General features: G+C 33.5%; 1 protein-coding gene across 4 annotated transcripts; it reads right to left on the bottom strand.

Annotated features, from left to right (window-relative positions):
• Positions 1–354: 354 nt before the first annotated feature.
• LOC107962165 (casein kinase 1-like protein HD16) lies at positions 355–6,395 on the bottom strand. 4 transcript variants are annotated; one of them, XM_016898433.2, is made up of 17 exons: positions 6,079–6,395; positions 4,857–5,318; positions 4,339–4,464; positions 4,171–4,244; positions 3,994–4,063; positions 3,842–3,897; positions 3,684–3,758; positions 3,491–3,585; positions 3,319–3,385; positions 3,107–3,236; positions 2,610–2,828; positions 2,391–2,521; positions 1,634–1,808; positions 1,450–1,540; positions 1,131–1,288; positions 835–1,023; positions 355–489 (listed from the first exon to the last, which is right to left on the bottom strand). In XM_016898433.2, exons 2-17 carry the CDS (start codon positions 5,262–5,264, stop codon positions 430–432), a joined length of 2,124 nt encoding a protein of 707 aa, XP_016753922.1. In that variant the 5' UTR covers positions 5,265–5,318; positions 6,079–6,395; the 3' UTR covers positions 355–429. The 4 variants fall into 4 exon arrangements, with proteins under 4 accessions (XP_016753922.1, XP_016753923.1, XP_016753924.1 ...); XM_016898434.2 differs by having other exon boundaries at positions 3,684–3,755; XM_016898435.2 differs by having other exon boundaries at positions 4,339–4,458.
• Positions 6,396–10,983: the final 4,588 nt, after the last annotated feature.

The following is a 10,983-nucleotide window of genomic DNA, read 5'->3' as shown; positions in this document are numbered from 1 at the left end:
AAAAGGTATATATATTTAAAGTTTTAATTTAATTGAAAAAAAAAATTCTTAAATTATACTTGATTTGGCAAAGTAGTCCCAGCATGGTGAAGAGGAGAGAGTTTTGAAGTCATGGAAAACCATTGCAATTTACTAACAGCCATTAATGAGACCTCAAATCACAAGACCAGATCAGACCAGTTACCATGAAATATACGTTTTAACCAACAGCTTCCCGAACTGACTCAGAACAGATCATTACATTATTAAGTATAACCCTATCATTAAATTCTATTATTTATTCTCTCTCTCCTATTAGATGAATATGAGATTTTATAGCAGAATTAACTCCATAATACTGAACTCCACCAAAAATACCTCAAAAGCTTTCAAGTTTTCAACTTTAAATTGTCTTTCTTAAAGAGTATCCAATAATTTTACAGTCTAGAATTAGCAGACTGTTCTCCCATAACAAATTGATGCAATGTACAGATTTTTGGCCCATTTTTCCTGCAACAATGAACAAACATCGCATTAAGGTAAGAACTCCATAAAAATGGAGGTTAAGCAGATATAGTAGATACTACACTTTAGACAACATTTTACTACCCATTGTTAATGTTTAAAGTTAATAGGCTATGTTACTTGGACTCAGGAGGTGAGTGCCGGAAAGGGTAAGTTTAATTTTCTTTTCCCAAGTTCTTTCATATATTTTGATAACCATAACCCTATATCCATATTCGAATATGTCTAATATGGATATTGGACATACTTTTAAGGTAAATTAAGAGTAGGAGCAACATAGGTTATGGTGTTAAAAGATTTAGGAAGGGGCAAAACTAGGGATATACCCACCTTTACATGGGTGCTTGGAAAGGCAGATGTACGTAAAGTTTCCTGAGTTTCATCCATTGTTTTCCGCTTCGGAATGCTCAATATGAAGGCAGCTTGATCTCCAGTCGCAGCCATAGATGTTATTCTATAGCCACTCTCCCATCGCCGATGTATCCCTTCACTTGGATATAGAAAGTCAAGCTCCACAACCTTGAATCATTAAAATAAGTATAAAATGAAGTATAATCAGCTACTTCTGAAATGGAGGGCAGTGTAGAGCTGAAGATGCATGTAAAAAATAGAAAGAATAGGAATACCTGATCGGAGAATCCGGAGTTCCTAGACATTACCACACCCCAGCGACTCCCGGAAGTTGTCATTGATGTTACATGAAAGCCTTCTTTCCACTTCTTGTTTATCCATTTGAAAGGAAAAGATTCACTCACTTTGTATGACTGCTGGGTGTAAGGAGTTCCTACAAAGTTGTGGAATTTCAAGAACAGCTTGGTAATTAGGGTCTATATTACTCAGAGTCAGGCATGGGTGTCAGATACAAGTAACATAGCTCAAAATGCAATTTCATCTCGTTTCAAAGTCGTCAAAAAAGGAAATTTATTTAGTAGGAAATTTACCAACCTTTTGACATAACAACCAAGGAACTTCCGTTATTTGCTCCAGCTATCGAACTAATATAGTAGTTCTTTTCCCACTGCTCCATAATCCAATCCTAATGAAATATGATAGATATTAAAGTAAGAAGTAAAATATGCATGTAAATCAAAACAGAAAATGAAACAAACCAGTGCTTTAGAATAATTACCTTGTGTAGAAAGATGGTCGACAATTCATAAACCTGGGAAGAGAAACTGGTTCCAGCATCCATGATCAGGGCCCAGAGATTAGCTGATGAAGCCACACAACTAATAAACAATCCATCTTCATTGCCCTTATCCACATGCTGCCGCAACCTCGAATCCGCTACATTATAGTGATATCTACAAGGTTGACAAAAATTTATACGCAAGATGAACAAACACCGTTTCAGAATTACCTTAAGTTGAACAAAATCTATGCAAAGCAAATTTTGAACCAATATCTCCTAATTCACTTAGAGCAGGCACAGAAAAATAAACATCAGAAAGGGCCGCAATCTAATTTCAATAGACCACATTCAACGGCAAACAACCAGTCACTAAGAATATGAAGGTCCTTTCTTATTTACTTTTTAAGTTTTGCCAGCCCCCATATACATTTAATCATCATATGAGGTACCAAAAATGAATACAACTTGGTTAAACTTACAATCAAAATCCCAGAAGTGGAGATATAACAAAATGTTTGAGCAGCACAAGATACCTATGTTACTCGGACTAAGGCATAAGTGTCAGGTATGGGCATTTCCGACACAAGTACTTCCAATTTTTTCTAAGTTCTCCATATATCTGTCATATCCCAATACTCTATCTGGATATGTGTGACATGGGTACTTCAAACAAAATGAAGGGCTGGAGTAACATAACAAGATACAAGCAGATGTATAAATGAATATTACATTTAACAAGAAAATGCAACTTTACCTCTGCTTCATAGGACGACGTGCATTGTAAGCAGAAATCCACTGAGTAGCAGGACTACCAAGACGTACTTTTTTCTTAGGTTGATCATCGTCTTCCAAATTAATCACTAATCTTCCCCGTTTTTGCCCAACCTATTTATTTAAAAGGAAATGGAGAAAGGTTGCTTGAGTGAGCATCCTATCTATCCAATTTAATTGGGGAAAAAGACATAACAACCACCTTAAGAGCTCCATCAATTCTAATTGGTCTCAGCGCCGTGCATGGTTCAATTAGGCTTTCAAATATGGATATGAGCTTGCCATAATTCGGCTCCTCATCAAACTTCATATTTGTAACAACTTCGAGGAACTGCTTAAAAGGGGCAGGACAAAAGCAACACATCAACTCTGGAGAAGTGGCCATCTTTTTCTTGCAAACCATAAAACTCTTGTTATCCCCCTGTAAAGTTTGATGTAAAAGTCAAAATGGTTAAGAGGAAGTAAATCAAACCTATGTCACTCAAACTTGGAGATATGGGTATGAGGCTAAGATGTGTATGTTTAAATTTTTTCAAAGTTCTTCTATGTATTTAAAGAATCCTTGGAAGGTTATATCCCCACAGCCATTTCCAAATAAGTGTTGGACATGAGTGCCAAATAGTAATATTTCAAGAAAAATAAAAAGTCGGAGAACATATAATCAGATTAGGGAAATCCTTAATCAAAACAGTAACAAACCTGATAACCCTGCCATGGTAACCGTCCTTTTATTAGAAATATCAACGTGTATGCCAATGACTCAAGGTCATCCCTACGGCTTCCAATCCGACCTAAATGTGCATGTACACTAGCATATCTAACTGTTCCCCTGGTAGAAGAAATATTTCAATATAGTAACGCCAAAAATAAGTAGTAACTGGTTAACATTTTAAATAAAAAGGTCAACACACCTGAATACATCAGGCCTCTGATCATAATCAACATGTTGACCCGAGTGTGCATCTTTCCATCTAGAAGCTGAGCCAAGAAAATGGGAGGCATACAGTAATTAATACCACTATGTGCTCATGTTCCAGAAAGAACATACAGTTAACAGGGAAGTGAGGACTGAAGAAAACATACCTAAACCTAGATCGATAAGATATAGCTTCTTCTCATCAGCTGAGCCACGTTGACCTAGTAAAAAGTTCTCAGGCTTCACATCTCCATGCACAAACCTTTTTTCAAGCAGACAATAAGCAATGGCAATCAGCTGCAACTATGCAAAATAGGGAAGTGTATTCTATATAGTGCAGAAAGTTAGAATAAATTTTACCCCTTTAAATGAAGCTTTTCAAGAATCGATATTGCCTCTACTGCAACACATGCAGCCATATTTGGTGACATCCTGCTATAAAACACCATGTTATAGATTTACATAGACATGCCTGGGTAGGTATGACAGACAGATACAAGGAATAGTCTATTTCTTACGATTGTCCTAGAGTATTCCAAACATCCCATAGGCTAGGACCGAGCATATCCATTACCTGAAATATTAATTAACATTCTTTAAGATACATTAATTAACTAGGGAGTTGTGACTTCTGAGTTATGACACCCAGAAGCTCAAAATCAAAACTCACAAGAATGTAGAAATCTCCTTGCCGGCCCTTGTAGTGCACCCAAGGAATCCCATAGCACCCATTTAGGGAACTTTTCATTTTGAGAGGAAATTAAGAGAAACAAGAATCAGGATGCTGCACAAAAAAATAGGTAGAAACGAAGCTTTACATAAAAACTTATGGTTAATAGTGCCATACTTGTACACTTGCCACTCATAAGGTGGGCCATAATTGCAACTTTTACTGTTCCGGTGCTCAAACTTCAAGGCTACCTGTGATGAAAAAATCTCATGAGTCATGACATAGCATGCCAAGTGGTTTGACTCAGAAAATCCTTAAACATGGGAATGAGTTACTCAGACAAACCTCGATTGCATCTGGCCCGATTCTACCACTACCACCGCTTTCCCTTCGGCCAACATAAACTTGGCCAAAACCACCCTTACCCAATTTCCTTTCTATCTTGTATACAGGAGAATTACCCACCTGAACCTTAAAAGAGTAACAAAAACGGTATACAGTCAAGAGATTTGATGACATGGACAACTAGATAACAAGGAATGTTTTAGTTAGTAAGAAACTGAGGACTAGAAAACAGGTGACCAAACATATACTGAAACACCTGCAACTTGAAGCTAAAACATCCCTCACTTTCATGTAGAATAAACTAGAAATGATTATCCTAATAGTTTTGAACAGAGCTGAAATGCTGAAATTAGGAATTCACTAATTTCCTCTTAGTTGAGGAAAGCCTACTGGAAAAAGAATTTGAAGCCAGTTTTCTTCCCGAGGGCTTCCCGGGATAAGCAACTTAATATGGAAGGTTTAAGTAACAGATAACATATTCTATAAAAAGAAAGATACAGTAACTAACATTGAGCTACCTTTTCAGGAATTACTGTTGTGCTAGCTTCTTCTTCAACTCCTATTATTTTGTCAGCACTCCCGCCGTCCATTGCAATATCTTTATTGGCCACTACCTCTACTTGGTTGAAAGCAGGTTGAGCATCAGCCAAAGGTGGAGCCCCAGGAAGAACCTGACAAGGCTCAGGGTCTAAATCGATCAACCTAATACCCCGGCCTCTACCAGAAGCTTTTGTCCTATTGGGTACTTCTGGTGAGGGCACTTTAGCTACAGCTGTAGCCTTACCCCGCCCTCTTCCACCGACTTGCCTCCTAGTTCGGTTTTGAGCAGGCAGTACCCAATTCTCTGCTTGATCGACTGGTTGAAAAGGCGGCTGAAGATCACCAAGGCGTTTTGATTTCCGAGCTCCACTTCGCAATTCTGGCATCCTCAACCCATGCAAATCACATTCCACTCAGATCCTCTGCTACCAGTCTAGATCCTGTAACCAAATTTACCAATATAGAAACTAATAAAGAACATTTCATAAGCAAAATACAACACATTTGGAAAGCTGAAATAATAAATAACTAAATATTAAACATTTTTAGCATGGCCTTAAACAAATACCCAAGGTTTACATAAACTTTGTCTATCAATATCAATTCCAGAAACCAAATTATAAACAATAATAACAAAATCACGGATTAAATTATCAAAATGAGTAAACCAACAATTCTTACTATTAAGTATTCACTACGTAGGTATCTAGAAGTGAGCGAGAAAGAGAGAGAGAGTGAGAGAGAGAGAGAGAGAGAGAGAAAGAGAGACTATTTTAGCAAATACCCTTTAAAAAAAAATCTATTTTTGCTCGGAAAATGGAAGCTATAAAGCAAATGTAGCAAAAAACCATACAGTATCTATGCATGTTCGTTACATATTTGATCAAAGGTCAGTCATTTTAGTATCAAACAACATCATGTACAATAAGAAACAACAATCTTTGAGTTCATTACATCAATCAATCAAATAAAACAACAAACCTAAATCGAACAATATTCGTATTTCATCACCACAAAACATGATTTAAAAATTGGAAAAAAAAAGTTACATAAAAATTTCCATTTCATAATCGGTTTAAACCGATGTTCAGTAACCAAACAATCCTAAATCTGATCATTCAAGTTTTCAGCAAAAATAAATAAACAGAAGTACAACTCATAATCAAACAAGCTACAAATATTCTAAAACAAATAACTCACAGATCAATTATCCTCAAAAAAACTTGATGGGTTAACGTTAGATCCTTAATAAACTGCTCAGAAAACACATTTTTGGATATGTAAAATCAAGACTTGAATAAAAAAGACGCCTTTTTTCTTTGGATTATTTGGGGATAAAATGAACATAAAAAAAGTAGGCAAGAAATTAGGGTAGTGAGAAGAGAGATGAAAAGGATCTTTTTTCCGTTTCGTTTTTTCTGAAAGGTTGATCGAATTGAAATACAAGTGAAACTAGAGATGAAGAATACTAGTGCAGTTAATTTGGGCGAGGGTCTTTTATTTTTGTGTCAACAAAAAAGTTGATGTAAAATGTAATGAAATTTTTATTTTAAAATTTTAATTTAATAAATAAACTCTTTTTACTTTTTAATTCCTATTTCGCTTGTTTTTTTGAATATTATCATTCTATTCAACTTTAACGATTTTATTAAAAAATATTATATTATATTATATTAACACTGAAAAATAAATTTTGAAAATGTGAAAATCCAAATTATAATTTCTTTTTCTTAATTTAATTAATATTACTATCTCATTCATTTTTTGATACAAATTGGGTGACCTAGAAGACGGTTGAGTATCTAAGCTTTTCAATCAAACGATTGAACTTTCACATCTCTTTGATTCCCTTTAATCTTTTGCTTGATCTCTTCTTTACCTTATTTGTTTCATCTTATATTATTTATATATATATAGAAGTTATCTCTTAGCCATTTCACACGAACTCTCCCTTTCTATCATTATTTATCTTAATTTCCTTCTTCTCTTCCTTGATTAGGGTTTTTTCCCTTTCTCCTCTTTTTGATCTTGAAGCATGTTCTTGTTTGTTAGTTTCTATTATATGTGGGTTGAGAAGTGCGAAAGATCATCTCTTTGGTTTTCTAAATGTTTCATCTTGTCGCAGTTCCAATATCTTAGGCATTTGAGTATCTCAAGCTAGGTGATCACTACTTGTCATATCTAGACATTACTTAACTTCAAAATCCCTCATCTTCCACCCCATATCATTTATTATAGATGGCGCCCTTTAAGATTCCTTCCCCATCTTTATCACCCTTATAAACCTATTGCATGCCATTTCTTTTACATGCAACCCCTATTGTCTACCTTCCTAGTTATGTGTTTCTACACTTTTACTCAACCTTAAAATGGTTAGAAGCCCTCTTCAAAAATGATTGCAGTTGGTCGAAAAGTAACGAAGAATTTGAGACTTTCGACAAGGAGGATTACATGCACTACATTAAAGAAGATGAACAAGAACCACTAAATAATGTACAAGTAAGGAAAGGAAATGTTGTGCACTTTGACTACAACGATCTCTCTCCCTCATTCAAGCCTATTAGTGCCACTGTTTGATCACCTGCATCCACAACTTTAAACAGTTCTTGGTACGACACCTACAAAGACTCGTTAATAGGTTTTGGGACTAGAGAGATCGAGTAATTGTCTCTTCAAGAGATGGATATTTCTATGTTATCTGCTTCGATAACTTCTTTTATCTTCATTTTATTCATAAAAAAAGTCACTAATCTATAAAGGGTGCATTGTTGATGAAGGCACAATGAACCCCTTACATTTACCCAAATCTTGATTTCTTCATTCCTTAACTATATAGGTGTAAATATGAGGTCTGCCTCCCTTTATTGTAACATCTATTACCCAATTTGACAACTGGCATAAGTAACTGATGTCACACTAACACCTTCTTTGCATTTACAAGATTTCATTTTTATAAAATTCATCATTTATAAATTTAACAAAATCTCATTAAATTATTTCCAACATTTTCATAGTTTTAAATGCATTTTAAAACCATACTGAACTTTCGGTAACTCAAAATGATTAAAAATACAAGTTGTATAGGTGTAGTGGGGATGCCTCAAGACAACCCTTGTATGTCTTGAGACTTTGAGCTATATGTCTTGAGAGAGTGATTAAATGTCTCGAGACATTTGCCTCAAAATTTTGTCTCAAGACATAATATCCATGTCTCGAGACTTTGAACCCCTAGAGCAAAAAAATGAGTGTTCGAACTTGTTTGTCCTAAGACTTAAGTGTCATATCTCAAGACTAAGGTGTATGGAACCCAAATTTAGACTCCAAAACACTTCTAGACCATTCCAACTCTCATCCAAAAATTACCAATATATGACACATCTTTTAAAGCTTTAAAGGCCCTTGAGAAATCACCAATGCGATGACCTCATACTCATCTAAAAAATCATTTTTTTCAAAAAATAAACAAAAATATCAAGTAGTTATAGTGCATGCATCTCAATGTTAAACACTCAATCAACCATGGCCCTTAAGCCAACTACATAGTAATCCTCAATACAAAACATTAATAGCATTCAACACTAAGACCCAATAATATGAAATTGAAATATATACAACATAAATGAACCCTTTTAAGTACATGTTCACAAATTTCTCAATGAGATATAAATCAAAGTATATAGAAATAAACTCACTCCAATATAAACCCCTATTTACATGCCAATTAACTAGTCTAATATAATCTAAATTCAAGCATTCTAAACTCTTCAATCCTCGTATGGGGATGTGACCTCTGCAAGATATGATCTTTAACCTCTCGAGTTCTATTAACAATCTACGTGCAAGAAACAACGACATATAGCAAAGTTTGCTTAATAAGTGCAAAAGGATTTCCTATGTTACCTTTAAACCTTAGGTTTATGATGAATCTTTTATGAATGGGAAAATATACTTCCAAGTTATGCCACTTACTTAAATGTAAGGATTTAATCTCTTTTCATCTCTAGAATTCTTTAATAAAGTTTAACTCATTCTAACATATTTCAATTGAATCATTCACTTTACATCTCAAAGTGATTATAATCTATTACTTATTTTCTCATTTGATGAACATCCACTTAATTCATTCAATCTTTATTTCCATTACTTGCATCATATACACATTCTGTCAATTTAACGCGTATCTTTTATTTTTATACAACTTTTACAATTGCATTTCATTAATTCATTTTCCACATTTGTACAAATGATAGTTAATGCCAAATTCAAATTTCATATTCTCAATACTAAATTATTTAAGCTTTTAAAGTCTAGCTTATAATCAATTATTCATTCGTATTAAAAAAATTATTTTCTCTTATAAACATTTTATTATAAGGCATACTCAATAATTCATTTTATTATCATAATTCAAGCACATAGCTTTTAATTAACTTTCATTTCATAAGTATAATAGAAATAGCTCATACTTAAATATACTCATATTTTAATTTACAAATCGATTTATTGTTGTTGGGATCTAGTGCCCTTAGTGTAGTATTTCAATATACTTGTATTTTTTGAACAAATTGGTTTAATAAAAATATATATTAATTACATTAATACCCTTTGTATATTGTCCTCGATATTTTTGCACACAAAGCAAAATAGAAGCAAATATTAAATCACTAGTTATCTAACATTTAACTAATACTAAGTGGTATTACGTGGTTGAATCATAATACGAAAAGACAACTTGTATTAGTAGATAAACCTAAACATGTCCTTAGTCTAATTGAAAATAAAAAAATCAATTCAAAAACTAATATACCATCTATTAAGTCCAATTGGGGAGATGCTTTATCTTAAACATCGAAGCAGATAACTCCTAGAAGATAGAAACATAGATGTGACTGACTGGATTGACAGTACATCAAACAAGACCTAAGTAGAATAGATCTTAAATCTGTTAATGGATTTATTCACTTGTGATGTTCATATCGTGGCATACCTTAAACATGAGTAGATGATCAACTATGTATGTGTGATTCATATACTTTGATGTAAGTAAAAGCCTAAATTCAAATAAATAAGGAATTAAAAGTTGGTGCCTTGGGTATACGACTTCTGCAGTATGTAGTATCATTCACAATAGTTGAATTCAAAATCCAACTAATGGGTAAACAATATCCTCTTATCAGCATTACTTGATAGATGAAATGTAAACATGACCACGAGTCATTTGTCTTTCTGATAAATGACTTGATTACTATTCGATAGTGATTGACTTTTCATGAAGAGAGATGTAATGACTACCATGAGATAAAATAGGATCATATAGGGAGAAATAAGCTATCTTAAGAGATTTAGGATATACTATGAGGGTAACACACTTATAACAATGTCATTGAAAGGAAACTTATTAAAGTAGTAGGGAGAGCTCAGTCATGACACTATAGTGGAATGACTTTATGACTAAATAGGTTTATAATTAATAGGTGAAAAGATAGAACTTAATTACAAATTATTTGAGCCTTAATCATATATGTGCAGTCAATCCCTCCATTAGCTCATTGAAGCCATAAATGAATTTCATGTAGAACCAAATAAATAGAAATGAATAGAAATGATTAAGTTATAGAAATAAATAGAAATGATTTGAGAATTAATTTAAGGTATTCAAATTGTTATTTATTTAATTATAATTAGATAATTGAAGTTAAAAAATAGAATTAAATTAATTAGTCATTATGAATCCGTTGAACATGAAAATTAAATATATTTCCTCATAGATTCTTTTATGGTAAAGTTGTTGTGTGTAACACCCCAAAATAAATAGGGTTAGAAGTAATAATTAACCAAGAAATAACTTGGTATTGATGGTTAAGTGCTTAGTATACTCCCTAAAGGTCTTAAGGTTAATCCACACTCTTCCCATTTCCTTTTTTTTTCGATAGCTAAGGAACAAATTCAAACTAGGATATATATTAGATTTGGTAGAAAAAGAACAAGAGTGGGCAACAACCCAAATGGTTAAATATCTATTCCCCCATTAATACCCAGGTTTGAAACATGCCATTTCCCCTCCCAATTCTTTTATTTTCAGCAGAAAAGGTTAATTACCCAAAC

The sequence above is a fragment of the Gossypium hirsutum genome, chromosome A13, assembly GCF_007990345.1.
Source record: "Gossypium hirsutum isolate 1008001.06 chromosome A13, Gossypium_hirsutum_v2.1, whole genome shotgun sequence".
NCBI lineage: Eukaryota > Viridiplantae > Streptophyta > Magnoliopsida > Malvales > Malvaceae > Gossypium > Gossypium hirsutum.
This window is presented reverse-complemented; position numbering and strand designations above follow the sequence as displayed.